At 41.0% G+C, this 19,514-nt stretch overlaps 1 protein-coding gene and 1 long non-coding RNA gene across 7 annotated transcripts in view; one reads left to right on the forward strand and one right to left on the reverse strand.

Moving 5' to 3' along the window:
* RAPGEF5 (Rap guanine nucleotide exchange factor 5) overlaps positions 1-19,514 on the reverse strand; it is a 129,006-nt gene that overhangs the window by 74,713 nt on the left and 34,779 nt on the right. For all 5 annotated transcript variants that reach the window (XM_080974663.1, XM_080974664.1, XM_080974662.1 and 2 more), the window contains exons 8-9: positions 16,765-16,841; positions 11,649-11,768 (exon numbers count right to left, since the gene is read on the reverse strand). In XM_080974663.1, coding sequence (XP_080830789.1) covers positions 11,649-11,768; positions 16,765-16,841 — 197 coding nt within the window. The remainder of the gene's footprint in view (positions 1-11,648; positions 11,769-16,764; positions 16,842-19,514) is intronic.
* On the forward strand, positions 1,703-11,825 carry LOC308459591. 2 transcript variants are annotated; one of them, XR_013978197.1, is made up of 3 exons: positions 1,703-2,136; positions 3,171-3,309; positions 11,688-11,825. It is a non-coding gene; the product is annotated as an uncharacterized lncRNA (long non-coding RNA). The 2 variants fall into 2 exon arrangements; XR_013978198.1 differs by having other exon boundaries at positions 1,703-2,107.

Genomic DNA, 19,514 nt, shown 5'->3' on the forward strand with positions numbered 1-19,514 from the left:
TGATATGTTCACCCACAACTTAACACTAAGGAGTTTAAATGCTTGTGTTTAGAAGAAAAATATATACATACACATTAGGTTTTAAAACTCACCCCATCCCAATGTAATATATTTACTAAAATGCAGCAGCATGCAACTGAAGGAAACTTATCGAGGCAGGGGCGAACAAATTAAATCCTAAAATTTTAAATATACCCAGGGGGGGAAACAGAATGCAGTGTTCTGTAAAATATGCATGCAGGCAGCTATGAGACTGTGTGACATTGGCACCATTTTCCCACGATGAAGCAGTTTTGCCCCAGCTTTCATTTCTATAAAAGCCCTTGCTCATTTAGCATTCGGTTCCTCTCCGCAACAATGCAGTGCAGCTGATGTACATTAGGCATATTGTCTATGGAAAGAAGAGGGGAGCTTGCAGTGGCAAGCACTTAACATGCACATGGTAAATTGGAAGCGAGAGGCTGTAAAAGGATTGGAACCATTAAACTGTCATAAAAGCAGAAGTGACACATGCACTCTTTCCTGGCTCCGACTTGATCCAATTCTCAAAATGCTGGACTGGCACCAGCCCCATTTATTTCAACAGGGCTCACGTTTTCAGAGTAGATTCCCGTATTGACATGCCTGTGTTCTCTCCTGTGTCACACAGGAAATGAGTTAAGCCGCTAAAGGAGATAAATTCCCATAATGAACCATGTTTTATATCTTAATTAAGGTTTATTCCCAGGTGTGGAAAACACTTCACCTGTCTATACAAATCTGTTCCACGTGCTGGTGTATAAAATTCAAAAAGAGTTTCATCCAATAAATTATGCAGTAATGTGGTGGGCTTAAAAATAAAAAAAAGTGAATGAAGGTTACAGCAAGATTATTATTTTTTTACATTATTAGCAGCACAGTGCTGTTTATGTGTAATTATGTTGAATTTACACCAGAAATGCATTGGTTGCTTTACAGAATAGTAGAACAAAAGAAGGCAGTATTTTAATAGCCTCCTTGTTTAACATTTCTGCACAAGACTCATACTTATTTCTATATAGCACTTTGATGATTAATTCAAGAGCTAGCGTCAAACAAGTGGATGATTCCAAAGGGGCTCCATAGCAGTAGATGAACTTCACGCCCAAGTCACCATTCTAATGTGCCATTGGTATATATGGGGCCACAGAACAGAGTTTTGTTTTTCAAAAGAAGAATAGAGACATCAAGCTTGATAATCTAGGGTAGAAAACCTTTTTTTGGCTCCAAGGGCCAGATCTTTATCAGGATTGGCCTCACTGGTCAAATGTTAATATCATAATGACCCCATGTGATTGACAGGTGGGTGTGTACAGGATAGCAGCCTTAAAGTACCAAAAAGCCAAGGTGTTTTCCTCAGAACCACGGGTGGGCCACCAAGTGGCAACTGCTCTATAGGAGTCTTAGTATACTGGACATCAGCAGCATCAGCATCACAACAACAACAATTTATTTTCTGTACCGTGCCCATCTGGCTGGGCTGTCCCAGCCACTCTGGATGACATGTTAGACTCCCCACGCTATAGTGTTAACAACTACACTGATTATTCTCCAAAAGAAACAAAATAAGGCTTTACTCTTAAACAATATGCAAGTAGCAGAAGGGGTTTTTGAGAGCTACCGTATTTGACCTTAAGGGCCCATGGGGAAATTTGCAAACCAGAGAGGCTATAATGGCCACACACACACACACACACACACACACACAGCTCAACCTATATGCACTGTATGGACAGAGCTTTTTTAAAAAGCCCACCCCTATTTCGCAAACATGATGAGAGGATGGCTGACAAGTAAGGACTGAAAACAGAAGAAAACAAAAGCCCACTGTAAGGGGTCTGCGTCAGAATCACTCACATGCAACAAACTGCATGTATCCCACATCTATACGTTCATGTGTGACAAGTGCATTCGTGACAATACACATAACGCAGGCGACAGGAAGCCTGGATTGCTGTCAGAATTCTGCAGCATGAGCACAATGTGGGATCACAATGCCCCAGTGTGGTCACCGTCTCTAACAGTAATGTGTGAAGAGGTCTTGGGCAGTGAGTGGAAGAGCTGGCGGCAAGTCTCCTTCTGTGAGGAGGTACATATTAATAGCAAGGTGCCGACTGAGTATGTCCTTAGCACTGCACCTAAATAGTTTTAAATCACCAAGAAAAACATATAAATGAATCCAGGAATTATGATTTCTATAGTACAATCTTATACGTGTTGACTCATTAGTCCAGGAAAGTGGATATAGGACTACAGACATGATTTCCCATCCTATATATATATATATATATATATATATATATATATAGAAAACCCTACTTGAGCTATCTTCAACCAGAAGAAAAATGACTTGCCCACTCAGATTCATTAAAAAATAGCTTACAATTCTTATGTACCATTTCCATACTAAGCTGCTCCTCCATATGAAATAAGTTATGAACAGGAGCAATTAACAAAAGCGCTCAAGCCCAGACATGTTGCCTGGTCAGCTTCACATGGTAGAAGGAGAGAAAAGCAGAAAGAAACGTCACTTCCTTCGTCAGCTGATTTCTATATAGTGGTGAAGCACAGATGAGGAGCAAATCTCAAACCATCTGATGATAGCATGTATACCAAGTCTAATAGTTCCTTTCCCCTTTCCCTTCTAAACAATGGCAAGAAGCTTCTCAGTGAAGTCTTCTCCAATCAATTTGTAAGTCAGTGAAAGAGTACAATTGTCTTTGGGCTTGAAATCAGAGGGTGGGGCTGGGGGGACAGGAAGAAGATTGAGCTGGAAGACCATTGCAAGCACTGCTTGCAAATTACCAAACTAGAGAGCAAGCAAGAGCATTACTACCGCTCAGGTACCTGCATCACACATAAATACATTTTGCTGATTTTGAAGATTGCATTGTCACTTATTCTGCAATTGCTCAAGGGTATTTCAGGGACTCTGCAAGCTTTTCGTCAGCCAAAGCAAATATAAATTAAATTGCAGTGGTGCTGCATATGTTCCTTGCTGGCAGGAATTACACATGAGGGAATACCGAATGTGAGGAAAATAGGATGCAGTGCAGTGAGTGTGCATGTACGTGCCCGGGCAGTGTGTGTGTGTGTGTGTGTGTGTGTGTGTGTGTGTTTGCGCGTGACTGTCTATCTGTCTGTCCTCTTAGGATTTGTAGCATCAAGAACATCTGTAAGATTCTCTTTGTGGATCAGCCATTGATTACGCTCTAAGTAGACCTTCCTGTGGCATTTGGACCAGGAAGGATCCAGCCCAAACTTAACTCCCATGGCACTGTGCCTAGCGCTGTAAGTGAAACATTAAATTTTAATGTCATAAGCAACAAAAATACTTAAGAACATTTTTATTTGTATAAAGTTCACTGAACACTGACTATGTAAACTTGAAAGCTATATTTATTAAAAGATCTTAGGATATTTACCAACCTATTTTATGAGGATAATGAGAATGGCTGTGAGTTTTTTAAGATTCAAAGCATATGACTTAAATTTGTGCTGTGACTTTTATATTGTAAGCCTACAGGCAGGGACTGTCTTATTATTGATCATTGTAAGCTGCTCTTTTTCTGCCTAAGAGTTTCATTTCAAAATGCTTTATATAAATTCTCTCTCAACAATCAGCAGGGCAGATATTTCAGTTATACACTAAACTTCCAGATTCTCTGATACATCTTCCCCTTGCATGGGAAATTCTGCTTCCATTGACCTTTTTTCTCTACATTGTCTGCAAATGCCTTTGGGCTGGAGACTCCTAGACCTTCTTCAGATGCTGTGAAAAGCTGTTCCTGAATGGCTGCTGGTGTCATGAGAGTTGCTCTAAGCCAACCTTTCTCAACCTTGGGACTACAACCTTGTTGTTGGACTACAACTCCCATTAGCCCTGACCACTGATCATGCAGCTAGGGATGATGGGAGTTGTGGTCCAACATCTGGAGAGCCAAGGTTGAGAAAGCCTGCTCTGAGCATACACCTTTAATGAAATAATACCTGCTTTCAAATTCTGCACTCTGCATACAATACAGTCCACTGGCTTATCTAAAATTGTGTCATCTTTAACTAGCAGGCTATGAAGTTCCCCAGTTACTAGTTTTTCACACAATAGTCTTTTATGAGGTGGCCCCCTCTCTGCAAAGCCAGCTTTATATTTGGTCAGGCAGGTTCTGCTTCACTTAAATCACCACATGGACATATAGAGAAGCAGGGGAAGCTCTTATCAATTTGCTTTCTCAAATTAAATTAATATGTAGAGATTTCCAGAAGAATTGATGCTTTTGAATTATGGTGCTGGAGGAGACTCTTGAGAGTCCCATGGACTGCAAGAAGATCAAACCTATCCATTCTTAAGGAAATCAGGCCTGAGTGCTCACTGGAAGAACAGATCCTGAAGCTGAGGCTCCAATACTTTGGCCACCTCATGAGAAGAGAAGACTCCCTGGAAAAGACCCTGATGTTGGGAAAGCTTGAGGGCAAAAGGAGAAGGGGACGAGAGAGGACGAGATGGTTGGATAGTGTTCTCGAAGCTACCAGCATGAGTTTGACCAAACTGAGGGGGGCAGTGGAAGACAGAAATGCCTGGTGCGCACTGGTCCATGGGGTCACGAAGAGTCGGACACGACTAAACGACTAAACAACAACAACAGAGATTTCCTGACTTGTCTCCCCCTAGCTTGCCATTCCTTCCTGCATTTTGAAAGACCTAAGTCTATCTCATGCCTTTTAAGTGATTACAGAATTCCTTTCATGAGTCACAGTTTGCACTGGTAAGTTGCGGATAAAATGCCTTATGATCACACTGTGGAAAAACTGTGGGGTGATGCGCTGTGTTCTGATCAGTCCACTCTTTCACTAAGACAAGAAGCTCAAATTCATCCAGATACTCATTCATTTCAGGTCCAGCTGAATAACCATCAAGTTTCTTTGCTGTCAGTAACGATTTTTTTCCATTTTCAAGTTGTGATTACCAGTTGTAAAACTTGCTTAGAATAACAGACATAGAGGTCTTAAAATTAAACTGACAGAACTGCAAGATGAAAAATAGAAACTCAGCTAAGCCCTAAGAACATAAAACAGCACCACCTAGTGGTTGGAGGTGCTGCTTATAGAATCATGACCATTTCTCTTCTCCACATCTACACATACAGAGATTAGGTACAGTTTTTAGGCTCATTCATTTCCTCCCTAACTTCCCTCAATGCAGCAAGATACCTGGGACAGGGAAATCACAGAGTTATCTGAAGATTCCATTCATAGTTATACCTCTTATAAGGTACTCTCATTGACAGCCATCATTAAAACCTAGTTAATAGAGCAAACAAACTGTACTTCCTATTTTTCCACCAGTGGATCTATTTGTGTCAGTGTAAGGTCCCACAGGTATTGTGAATAGCTGAAAATGTTCTAATATTCACTTCAATCCATTTGCAACAACTCTGTTATTACTACAATTAAAACAACCAGGAGAAATCTCAGTACTGAAAAATCCAAATTGGCTGCTTCCCCACCACCACCACGTGGATTTTGTGTCTGTTTTTGGATTAAGCCTAATCATCATTCAATTATCTCAATGAGATAAGTATATAATACTATCATTCATCAACACATCCAGTATTCTGAACCAATATGAGGCTTTATACTGAGTGATATCATTGATCTATCTATCTAGCTCAGTACAGTGGTACCTTGGGTTAAGTACTTAATTCGTTCCGGAGGTCTGTTCTTAACCTGAAACTGTTCTTAACCTGAAGCACCACTTTAGCTAATGGGGCCTCCTGCTGCCACTGTGCTGCCGGAGCACGATTTCTGTTCTTATCCTGAAGCAAAGTTCTTAACCTGAAGCACTATTTCTGGGTTAGCAGAGTCTGTAACCTGAAGCGTATGTAACCTGAGGTACCACTGTACTGCCTGCAGCGACTGGGAGCAGTTCTCCAAGGTTTTAGACAGGCTACAATCCTAGTCCCAACTCAGATATTTTTTGGTACGATGGGAAGAGACGCAATAAAAAGCATATTGCACCTCTGGGGGGAAATGAGGAAATGCAGTAGAATGAAATAAAGTAAAAGAAATCCAGACCTTTTTCCCCCACACTCAGTTTATATGTACAAAACTGCTGGCATACATTTCACCTCTTTTGACCTACCCACCCATCTCTAATCCATTCATCCAGCAGTCTGAGCCTGGCTTCTACTCAATTTATTGCACAACAGAACTTAAGGGAAAGTACAGGGAGGAAAAGGCACACTTCCTCTTCAGGAAGAGACATTCAAAAACCAGCTGAGGCCAACAATTCTTAATAATCAGAGGTTCCGATGAAAGCAGAGGCACAGTTCAGGCTTTGCTTCACTTTACTGGAAAATTTAGATGGGTATATATATATTTCATACCCTTTAAAAAAAAAAAAAAAGATTTCTTTAAAATATGCTTCTATAACACCACTGTAATGTTATTTTCGCTGCCACTTTGTTGGCCTTACTTGTTGCCAGATACCTCTCACATTAAAGCAGACTCCAAGAAGCAAATCCCTTGGATGCAAGGGCTAAACGGTTTCTCAAGAGACACATGCGTGCTAGCTGGAACACCTGGAACAATATATACAAATTAAGTACAGTGGTACCTCGGGTTACATACACTTCAGGTTACATACGCTTCAGGTTACAGACTCCGCTAACCCAGAAACAGTACCTCGGGTTAAGAACTTTGCTTCAGGATGGAAACAGAAATTGTGCTCCGGCGGCGCGGCAGCAGCAGGAGGCCCCATTAGCTAAAGTGGTGCTTCAGGTTAAGAACAGTTTCAGGTTAAGAACGGACCTCCAGAACAAATTAAGTACTTAACCCGAGGTACCATTGTAATTCTTCATCACATTTTGCATTTTTTTTAATAAAAAAAAGATGCAAACATTTAACAAGACCTTGGGAGCTAGAGCACAAGGAGAAAGGAGAGTGATGAAAGGAGAAGAACATTAGGGTCATGTAGGGAAGTGAGTCTAGCTGCCATTCACCTTTTCTAGCACAGGCTGTCTGTCTAGATTGGAGCAAGAGCAGAATCTACATAATTGCTGGGTCACAATGTGCCCTTTTTTCCTCTCTGCAATAGTGCAAATAGCTTGGTTCATCACAGAGGAGGCAATGCAAGAAGCTCTGCAATTTTAAGGATGCTATATAGTAAGAAATGCAATTAAGGATGCATGGTGAGAAATGCCATGCTAATAAAACCAAATATTATGCCATTCATCCTTATAGACCTCTTGGAATACCTTAAAAAAGCCATACAGTAGGCCCAAAACTTTATGTGCAATTTACATACACGATCATAGTCTTGTGTGTTTTGTTGATAAATACACATACATACATACATACTTACATAACTAGAAAGAGGGTGGGAGACTGAGGAAAAAACATCCGAAGGGGCTGTGTGAGCTCTCACAAGAGCACCCACAGCCATTGCATGACTTTCCCCGAACTTGGAAAGCAAGGTGGAAGGCTCAAAAACCCTTTTCCCCACTGGGTTCTTTTCATGAAAAGAGTTTTTAAGCCCTTTGCCTTGCTTACTGGGCTCTGCAAGGCCCTGCGAGGCTCATGTAATCTTGCCCGCTCTGTGCACTAACATTGGACAGGGAGGGATGGTTGCACTGGGGTGGAGTTCCAGGGGTCTTCCTGTCTTTGCGCGAATTTTCTTTTGCATGAGGACCCCTGGAACGTAACCCTTGTGCAAGTTTTGGGTCTAACTGTATGCCAAAATTTGCAAGATATGAAAAAGAAAATGCATTCATCCATTTACATTTTTGGAGCTGAATTCTTCTTCTTCTACATGCATGATACTGCATTAAAGATATATTAATACAGTCTTGCCTTGGTTCTCGAACAGAATCCGTTCCGGACGTCCATTCGACTTCTGAAAACATTCAAAAACCAAGGTGCGGCTTCTGATTGGCTGCAGGAGCTTCCTGCACTCAAGCGGAAGCAGCGGAAGCCGCATTGGACGTTCGGCTTCCAAAAAACGTTCACAAACCAGAACACTTACTTCTAGGTTTTCGGCATTCAGGATCCAAAACGTTCAAGTCACAAGGTGTTCGAGAACCAAGGTACGACTGTATCTCACAAATTTGACATCAGAAACAGTTATTAAGAAACAGCGATGGAACATTTCGATGTTCTAGGTAATTTTGTAAACTCTGAGCTAAGGGTTGTCATCCTGGGGAAAGGAACATCAAAGTGAGACTGCAACATGAAACACTGAATTAGGATACATCAAGAGATTCAATGCTGCCACTTGTGGATTGAACCAAATGTTTTTTTTAGCATGCTGTATGTGTTGAATAGGCAAACCAATGTTGGGATATATGTTCTACCAACAACTGTTTAGTGCATTACCGCTGTTAAACCAGGTATTTCACACTGTCCATACTTTTCTATGTTTCATTCTCCCATCCCAAGCACTCTCTCTCTCTCTCTCTCTCTGTACCTACCTCATGTATCTGTAACTCAGTACAGCGCTTATGCATTCAGCGAAGTAGTCTGTAGCATACAGAAGTTTATGCTTTTTGTTAGGGTTGTAGTCAACAAAGTCCTACTCAGAGCAGATCCACTGAAATTAATGAATTAAAGTCAGTTATGCCCATTAACTTTGCTGGGTCTCCTCTGAGTAGGACTAGCATTGAATAGCACCATTTAGTCTTTAAGGTGCTGTAAAACTCTGTTTTAATTAATAAAAAATGGCTGCAGTCAATACCCTGCATTTTGCCAAACATTCTTTTATTGTGTGCCAAGGAAGATCAAATTCTAGTCAGTCTTAATCATGCAAATTGCTGGATTGCATCCATCCATATGCTTATATATATATTTTTCTGGTTCCAAAACTTTTTGATGTGTTTCCACTGGTCTTGCCTGCTTAATATGTTGTTTTAAGGTTCCCCTTATGCATTAGTAGCTAATATTTACCATGCCATAACAAGCTATAGCCTGCAGTAGTTCTTTCCAGCATGCTAACCATTACCACCTGGGGGTGCATTTAGATAACATATTCACCACATGAACAGGAACGATAAAATCATTATATGGAGACATCAGTGCATCAAGTTTTTTTAAGTCTGTAGGTTGTGTACAAAGCAACAGAGATCAAAGGTCTTAATGACTGGAAGATACCTGTCCTTATCAAGATATAATCTATTATTGCCATAGGAAAGACAGACTATAGGAAAGGGGGAATGTTGCAAAAACCAGTCTCCTAATAACTAGAAACAATGGCCTAGCCCTTGTTTTCTGAACCTTCACCACATCACAGGGTAGTTTACAATAGACAGACACCATGCTTACAGGAAGGTCCAGCTGAGGACATTGTGGCGTTTTCAGAATGTGCAGACACCCAGAATGCAGGGCAGCCCAACGTTTTACACCAAGTAGGCAGCAAGACATGGAACCTGTGAGCCACACTCTGCATTATCGCAAGGGGGTGGGGAGGCCAAAATTTGACGCCCCCCCCCCCCCAGCTAGCCCTCATGTTCCCTTCCTAAAGGCAGCTAGGCAAGGTGCCTGGTTTTGGAAAGCAGCTGCAAGGGCTCTGGCAGGGATCCAAAGCCTTCCCACATCCTTCTCAAAGCTAGGAAAGCATTAACTAGGCTTTGGGAAGGAGAAGGGAGGATTCTACAGCCCTGTTAGAGCCCTCATGTCTCCCTTCCCAAAGCCCGGGGGGTGGACATCAAATGTTACCAAGGGCCACCAAAAAAGCTTTGGCCCTCAGGCTGTGCATTGGATCACCCTAATTTAGATGAAGGAAAGAGGACACACAAATGCCCCTCACACACCTTGAAAGTGTGCTAAAACCATGCAACCCCAACCATCAGAATTTCTCTGAAATTTTCCCTCTTCTCTGATAATTTTCAAGTGCAATTTACGGTACTGTTGAACAAATTTCAGTGGTGCTCTCAAATAAGGTTTAATTTCCTTTGTTTGTCTGGGGAAAACAAGAACAAAAACGAAAAGCCCACCCCATTTTGGCATAAAAAAATTCCTTCCTGTAGCACCTTAAAGACCAACTAAGTTAGTTCTTGGTATAAGCTTTCGTGTGCATGCACACTTCTTCAGATATCTGAAGAAGTGTGCATGCACACGAAAGCTTATACCAAGAACTAACTTAGTTGGTCTTTAAGGTGCTACAGGAAGGAATTTTTTTATTTCGACTATGGCAGACCAACACGGCTACCCATCTGTAACTGGAACCATTTTGGCATGTTATTTTGCTAGCTTGCCACAAGGATTCTGCAAGATCAGTTTGTGTTTAAAGAAAATATTGGTGATCTTCACACACACTACAACCTTTTTGTTTTTGTTTCTGGGCGGTTCTAAACCAGCATGCAGCTAGGAAAAATATTTTCTAATCTAGAAACAAAATATCATAGAGAGAACAAAACAAGTTATCCAATAAAGCACGTGGGGCTTTTATTTAATGTCTACCATCTGTATAACTACTTTAGGATAGAATTTGTTTCTACTCATTTCTTCACCTAGGTCTCGGTGAAAGGGAGGGATGGCTTTGAGGACTGTTCTAATTAGTGAATTCTGTATTTTAATTTGTATTTAATGTAACAGGCAAAATTTAAAACAAGAGCACATTAGGTTGTCTTTTAAAGTTGCAGACTGCCTTGAGACTGGCATGGATTGAAATATATACTTGCTTAAAAGTAGATGAATAACCAAACAAACAAAAAATTCCCCCAAGTAGCCTCTAAACCATGTTCATTTTTAAAAAGAAGAAGAAAGTAAGTACAAAACTACCCTTCAGGACAACTCAGAAGCTGCAGCTGGTTCAGAATACCATGGCTTGTTCCCATAATAAATATTGGGAGGCAATATATGCATCAACCTGGTTTTGCCACAACTGCACAGGCTGTCTTGTCATCTTCTGGGCCCAATTCAAGGTGTTGGTGCATATTTGCAAAGCCCTTCATGGCTGGCCATCAACATACCTGCCAGATTGCCTCTGCCTGTACAAAGCCAACTGTGATACCACAACCAGGCCCTCCTACGTATACCTGTGCTATAGGAAATAAAATTTACTAGGCACCAGGCCTTTTCCACAGTTGCCCCTGAAGCCCTAGTCTTACCTCCTCCCAGGGAGATCAAGCCCATTCTCCCCACACAGTATTGCAGAAGGGCTGTAAATCCTATTGGATGACTCTTGTCAGTTGATTGAAAGGCTAATTTAATTTGACTGCTTGATTTATTTATTTTTGGCCAGATTCTATCGCTTACAGTCTTGGTTTATGTGTGGTCACCGTGTTAAATTTCTACGTAAACCGGGTCGAATGAAAAAGCAATATAATCATTTAAAATATTCATAAAGTAAAAACGGATCAATTTGAATGCATTTAATGCGTTTCTTAATATCTCAGATTCTAATGAAAGAATGTTATTTGAACAACAAAATTTCATCAGAACTGTTGGTTTCCACAAATATCTCCTCAGGAGAGTGCAAACATTTCCTAAAGGGAACTTATTTCTGACTTGACATGCATAGACTTGCACTCAAATTAAGTTCCATTGATTCCATTGGGAACTAGTCATGACTCACTTTGCAGAACTGTAAACAGTGAGCTTACTCTACTGAAAAACCAAAAACTGAAAAAATGTCCTACCTGATCTGTCTTCTCTTGCTCTTTTTTATCTGTCTGTAGAAGGTTTTCTCGTGCCAGTTTCTGGACGAGTTCAAGGCGTCCAATATCCTCTCGTTCATGAAGCTTGCACATAACTCCTGCCTTGAGAGTTGGAGGGAAAGCAAAGAGATACTTAAATCCACAATCCCAGGACATGACACTCCAGACTTCTAACTTTAAAAGAAGAACATATTCCACATCAAGCTTCCTCACAACTCTGTAGTTTTGAACAGAGCAGAATTATAATGTTCTCCCTTGGGCGAAAAGGCTCCCAAAGTTCTTTTTCCTTCTTTTTGTGCTATATAGTGTCTGCTTAGCAAAATGAAGACAGCATGAACTAAATCAGCTGCTATTATGTGTGCAGCTGATATGCTAACAGTGCGTTTGTTCCCGTCAACCTATTTCCTGTTACATAAGAGAACCGAAGCAAGAGGTTAGAAATCCATGGGAAAGTTAGCCAAGAACAGCCCTGGAAAAGGATGGAGATCAGGAGAGTCATCCCTAAAAATAACAGCACAATCTTCTATTTCTCACACTCCACCCTTCTCTTTATGGCTAAAATACAGCCACTGAAATAAGTCAAGAGCAAATGATAGCAGAGAAAATAAATAAATTCTTGTGTGCTTCAGACACACAGAACTGGAAAAAGGTATAAAAGTGAGTGCTTTGCTTCGTAATCATAATACTACCATGGGAACCAACATAGCATTTTGGTTTTTTTTTTTATTTAGTGGTGTATGCGCATCTATTCTATGCCTACTCGTGTTACTGCAAATGGAAACAGAAGTCTGGAATATACAAACTAATTCTCATGTTCACCCCAACAAGTTAGAGACAACCCCTCAACTATCAGCATATTATCCTGATAGTATTTATCTGTATGATCCGGGGTTCAACAAGCCAAAAACCAGTCAAGAAAAGAGATAGCGCCAGCAGACCCCCATGAAACACAAGTTATACACCCTCTTTTCATATTTACAATTATGGGGAAGTGAAATCATGCTTGTTGGCCCTATCATCTGTGTACTGGCTCAAAGGTAAGACTAGACCCTATGCACACACGACAATATAAGCACAGGATCTATACCTATGATTGGGAAAACCTGATTATCCATGTAATTGGAAGCTCTCTGCAATTGCATGCACATAAAGCCTTTTCTCACATTCCATACCAACGCATGGAGTCTGGCATTAGAGCATTCTGTTCCCATGCATTTTGCCTTACGCATTCATGTGAGGTATATGTAGCAAGATACTCATCAAATTAATGGGATGGAAAAATATTCCCACTCTAAGCTTTAATGTATGTTATCCCCATCAATGTCTGGGTGATCGTATGTGGTTCCTATGTGGGTTGAATGGATCAGGCTCCTAAAGCACACAACTTGCACGGAAACACTCCAAAACAGCACAAGAAGTTTCTGTGTTTTTACACAAAAGAAAAATTACAAGCTATTTTTTTGGCTTTGGCAACAGTCATTGACCAGAGTGTTGACACAGCCCTTTTGGTTGCAAAGCAAGTCCTGGAAAAGACGTCCCTAGAGGAAAGCCGTAACATTGATAAATGAATAAGCTAGAAGTGGCAAGAAGGTGAAATATTGGATCTCCAGAGAAATAGAGGGCAAATCGCTTTCACCACGTTCAACTCAAAGACGTTCCAAGCAAGATTTACCCTCAGAGATATTCTAGCTTTACACAAAGACCACAGAAACTCCTGCTGGCTGCAAACAAAACTTTAAGCAGTTCTCTTTGCTTCCACTAAACCTGTAAAGTTTTGTGTGCCCTCAATTAAACCATATAAAGCTGGTGTAGGAAACCTGTTCCTTCCAGATGTTGCAGGACTAAAACATCCACCAACGCCAGCCAATATGGCCAATGGTCAGGGATGATGGGAGCTGAAGTCCAGCAATATCTGGAAAGCTATAAGTACCGTATTTTTCTGTCTATAAGACTCCCCCATGTATATTTCTGGGGACACATTAAGAAATGTTTTTAAGGGGGGGAAACACAGTCTTATACACTGAAAAATACGGTACAGTGGTACCTCTGGATGCGAACGGGATCCCATTCCAGAGCCCCGTTCGCATCCTGAAGCGAATGCAACCAGTGTCTGCGCGTGTCGCGATTCGCCGCTTCTGCGCATGCCCGTGATGTCATTTTGAGCATCTGCACAAGCGGCGAAACCTGGAAGTAACGCGTTCCGTTACTTCTGGGTCGCTGCAGAGCCCAACCCGAAAATGCTCAACCTGAAGCAACTTCAACCCAAGGTATGACTGTACTTCATCCCTGATACTGATAATTTAGGTAGTGTGAATATAATCAGTTGGTGAGCCAGTCATTGTCCTGCCAAGTGTTTTGACACTTTGCCACCTGATCAGAAATCTAGGGAAACAGGAGACTGGCAAGATTCTGTTCCATACTTGAGCAAGACGATGCTGCTGACCGGATTCTCACTGAATGATAATAGATACATAATCAACCGCCAGCCATTACAGTTTATGTACAAGGTACAAATAAAAACACAACTGAACAGATAAAATTTTATTTTTTTAAAAATTATACAAATTAAAATCACTATAAACTGTGGAGACTCTGGTACCACCTGACTGTCTCAATCTGCAAGGAGAAAAGTTACATAAACATCAGCTAAGCATCCTAGATCAGAAACTATTATTGGAGTGGTTAGTTCTTTGTGCAGATATCTGTAAAAAAAAGTATCAAACAGACCGTGTCTCAAGAGATCTCTTGCTTTGCTGAGACCTACAGTTAGTACGTTTTGTGGTGAAATGTCACAAAAACATAACCTTAAGTGAATGGCTGTCATCCAACTGCTCTCATGTGAGTTAAGCACAACTAAGGGAAGCAAGCCAGAGAGGTCTAAATACAACTAAAACCAGCAGTTGAATGTCTGTATGAAAATAAGAAAACCAGCTTCTGATTGCAAAGAGTAATTTGAGTCACATTCAGGTACATATGACTGGTCTAAGGATTTGGGCAATGGTTGCAAATAGACATCAATCCAAATTTGACTCCAGTAAAATAATTAAGCTCAGGCTTTAGTCTTAAAAACTTCAAGCCTGCATGTATAAAATTATGGCCTTTTCCCACAGACAAAAACGCACTGAAATTTTGATGCTCTGCACAGTAGACACATATTCCAGATGATTCAAAACTTATGACCTAAACTGTGTACACACTAAAGACCTTTAAAACACATCTGAAGCACATTCTTTCCCTGAAAGCATTCTGGGTGTTGTAGTTTACCCATCACAGAGTTACAGTTCCCAGCAGCCCTTAACAAGCTTCAGCGCCCAGAATTATTTGAGGGGAAACATGTGCTTAATGTGTTTTAAAGGTATAGATTATACACAGCTCCCAGATTTGAAGACTTTAACTGGTTCAATTAGTTCTGTGCCCAAAAACTCTTTTGGGTGTTTAGATAACACCAGTATCTAGTCCAACCCCCTGCAATGCAGGAATCTCAGCTAAAGCATCCATGACAGATGGCCACCCAACCTCTGCTTAAAAACCTCCAAGGAAGGAGAGTTCACCACCACTCATGGGAGTCTGTTCCACTGCCCAACAGCTCTTACGATCAGAAAGTTTAGTCGGAATCTCCTTTCTTGTAACTTGAAGCCATTGTCTCGAGTCCTACCCCCCAGAGCAGGAGAAAACAAGTACGCTCCCTCTTCCATGTGGCAGCCCTTAAGATATTTGAAGATGGCTATCATATCTGCTCTCAGTCTCTGCTTGTGTAATGGAACTCTCGTTCTTGTGCAGCCCCCTGCACCCTCAAAATATGCTTGGGGGTTGGGGAGCCCTCTGGAGCAGATTTGAGGGGCACATGAGAACTGCCAGGGTAGGAAAGGAAGGCAAAGTCCCACTGCACAAGTCAAAGTCCACCCGCACATCAATGAATCCCCCCCCCATAGGATATAGTCCTGCCAATACCCTTTTTTGTCCCGTTTCAATACTCCAAACAATTTCCACGAAGTCAAAGTAAGACAGTAACTAATATACCCTTTGGAAATTTCACAAATTTTGTCAAGTAGCTTCCACACAAATTGAATGACTGAATTCACTGAAATTAAATTACTGTTGTTTTCTATAATCCACCCATATAATCTTATTAGCATGCTGCCTATTAGAGCAGATGAACACTTAATGAATTCTTTTGTTTTTAAATATTGAGCAACAAAACCTTGAAATGAGCATTCAGATAAACTAATTATTATACCATGCAGAACCAGACTGATGAGGAAATTTATAGACATGAGAAGCAGCTAAATGAAGGATCATTTCAGCTGCACTGGGATAAATTATTTAATTATAATGGATTCTGTTTACTTCTGAATGAAATAAGCCATCCACCTCTATCAATACCTGCAGAGTTTTCTAGTGTATTGGAGCAACTAGAACCAGTGCAGGAAATACTTATGTATGTCATCATCTGCGGGGGAAATAGCAGGTTGTGGGGAGCTTTGCATTGGCATAAATGGCACGGTGGAAGGTTGAATGCCCCTTCATCAGCGCCACAAACCTGATTTGGGATAGGCACTGCAACTACTTTTAAAGTTTTAAAAAACATTCATCGCAGATACCCTGTGCCATGTCTAGTGTGACCTTATAAGAGTGACTGAAACAGATTCCACACATGAAATTCTGTAAATGACAAATCTGATTTTAGGATATTCAGTAGGGACAATCAGCTCCATGAAGGAAGGAGTTAAGTAGGGATTGCTCAAACTGTGTGCACCAATATGCTTAGGCACCTGCCCATTTGCAAATCTATGGCAATGTTGCGTCCAAACGCAGCCATGTCCACAAGAGACTATTTTTTTAAAAATCAGGATGGTGAAGTCTAATGGCATAATGCATATGTAAGAAATATCAAGAAGGGGCTATACAGTCACATAGATTGCCAAGATATTAGAACTTCAATTGCAGGGAACTGCAAGATCAACACACTCAGTATCACACTGAACTGCATAGGAGTCACCTTTCTCTGCAGGACAGGGTTCAAGTGTTACCCTAGCAAGTGATATTACTTCAAACAGAAGTCCAGGCTCCTGAATGCTTATTAGAAATATTTTTCTACCTGTGCATCATAGACATCCTTCAGATCGTCTTGAGCTGCTTCTTCTTCAGTGCTGTTTTCACCACTTTGACTCATTGCTAAAATGAGAGGAAATGAAAGACATTTATAATACAGGCTTATTGGCTTCATTCCCCACCCTTCACCAGAAGGTCCCTGAGCAGAAGGTACAGCGATACAAAACACAACATTAAAAAGAATTACAATCACAACTAGAGTGAGTCCTAAAATGTGTGTCTCAAGGCCAAGTTAAAGAGATGTGTCTTCAGCGTTTGATGAAAGCTGCACAGTGAAGGTGCACCTCTGTGGGGACTACAGCTCTTTGGGGAGGGAATGCCACAACTTAGGAGCTGCCACAGGGCTCTCTCAGGTCCTCATCACTCACCTGTTAGGGAGGAGGAACTACCAAGAGGGCCCCCTCTGCTGATCTTGACACCTTAGAGTGGCTGTGAGTAAGGAGGCGGTCTTTCAGATATTTGGGGCTGTAGTCATTTAGGGCTTTAAACACTAGCACGAGGACTTTGAATTGGCCCAGAAATGCAGTGGCAACCAGTGGATATAAAAGTTCTAATAGAAGCCACAGCCAGTAATGTGGCCGCTGCATTTTGGACCAGCTTGACATTTGCAAGTCATCTTCAAGGGCAGCCCCACACAAAGCCCATTGTAATCATCCTATGTGGAAGTTACCAAGGTATGGAGTCATCTCTCTCCAAAAGGGGCCATAATTGTCTGATCCCAAGAAGGTCCCAGCAGGTTAAGGGGTGGAGATCCGCCCCCTGAAGGAAGCCAGGACAATGATCCACTCCAGGCGTTGCAGCTGGTGGTGTGTGTGTGTCTGCACACTTATCACACCTCTGATGGGCTTAGGCTGTATAATACCAACACTCAGAAGGGCTTTCGCTATTCAACCCCCAACCCTGGAATGCCCTTAGACTGGAAAATGCATAGAAAATAAGAAAGCGGCAACTCAGAGGGGTCAGTTTCAACTGGTAAAAATATAGCTCAAGGGAAAAAAGAGTTAAGCTCTTATTCTCCAAGCCAGTTCAGGCCTCCATATGGTGGTCATTTTAAAGCTTTTAAGGCATCAGGGCATCTCCCACATCACATATACTTTGTTCTAGACAAGGTCTATAAAAGTTGGCATAGATGTCATATACAGGCACATGTTGAACCACAATGTGCTTTAAAATTTCTATTAACCATATATAAATATGCTTTTAAAAAAATAATTCTGTTGTAGCATTTTTATCCTGTGGGGAAGTAAAGGAACTGAAAATGCCTCTTCTGCCTCTTTTGTGCATCAAGCAAATCTCAAGACAAACAGGCTGTCTATAAATCAAATTTTCAAGCACAACAAAACTCCAGGCAACAGAGTTGGAATAATTATTTTGCCATAATGCCACTTATGTATATGGCACTTAACAGAGTAGCAGAAACAAAGATACAGATCTCTGCTCCGAGGAGCTTACAATTTGTCCCCCTCCCCATTGTGAAAATGCAAAGGCAGAGGCAAGCCTGACAGAGAAAGGGAACATCATTTAGTGTCAAGCCAAAACTTCATGAAAAGCCAAAACTTCATGAAAGACATGGCTTCTAAGAGGAAGTTCCAGGCAGAACAGGAAGCAAGAGTGGAGATACATCAGAGCTAAAGATGAGTAAAGGAGCAGGTCGCATTGTCTGTCTTGGTATCAAAACAATATCAACTCTTTAAACTGCAGCATGTTATGCTCAAATTTATGAATCACCTGAGAAGGAAAATGATATGCTGCATTTTTGCTACAGTTAAGAATTCATGAATATCCCCAAGAACTCATGAATACTAAAACAAACATATGGCTGTGAAAATTAGGTGGTGCAAAATGTACTGTGCAAATACAATGCTGAATTTCTCTCATAAAGTATCAAAATTGGGCAATAATTTTACACTTTCTGGTACTCAACTTTATTCTTTTTTTCTTTAAAAGTGAACATTCCCTACTTTATCACCACCGTAATGCAAAAAGGTGGGGTGAGAAAAATGCTAGAATATGTTGAGTCTTTGAGAGTTCCTTCAAAATCTGACATGACTTACAATCTCTGGGTTGTAGCCAGGCCATGCAATAAAATTTCCTGCTCTGCCAACATAAACTGTGCTCCTCCATTCGTCCTCCAGCCAAGAGCAAAGGAAGCTACTTTTATTGTTTTAAATACAAAAGCAGTGTTTATGAGAGCTACACATCTGTTTGGTGTGGCACGCACAGAGTGACTAGAGTGCAAAGACTGCAATCAGGTTTTATTACAGCCACTCCCCATTTCTACCTATCCTATAAATCCTGTTCTAGCCATGGAAAAGGTCACCATGAATAAAAGAATGAGAGGATGTTAAATGAGCATCAGCTTGCTGAAGTGCAATTTCAAATGCGTCCATCTGCAAATGAGCCGAAGGAGTTCAGGTTGTTGATTTTTTAATGGTCACTTAAAGATCAGGAGGCTATGCCTTGATTTAATTTCCTTGCTCCCTTGTGGGCTACAGGAAGGATTTTCCCTTCAAGATATTCTGTAAAACCAATAATAATGTAAAGGCTTGCTCCAGGAAAGAGACTCGGTATAGTTATACACAAAGGGGATTATTGTTCCTGCTAAGTAAGGCTTATTTAATTTCTTCAGAGCTCTTTTAGAGAGAGAAATAACCTACTTTGACCTTAATGGAAGATTCACTTAAGATGGGTAATAATCATATGTCATTTGTTGCAGCCTAAATTAAGACTGGTTCA

The sequence above is a fragment of the Podarcis pityusensis genome (assembly GCF_964106645.2).
Source record: "Podarcis pityusensis genome assembly, chromosome: 12".
In the NCBI taxonomy this organism is placed as follows: Eukaryota; Metazoa; Chordata; class Lepidosauria; order Squamata; family Lacertidae; genus Podarcis; species Podarcis pityusensis.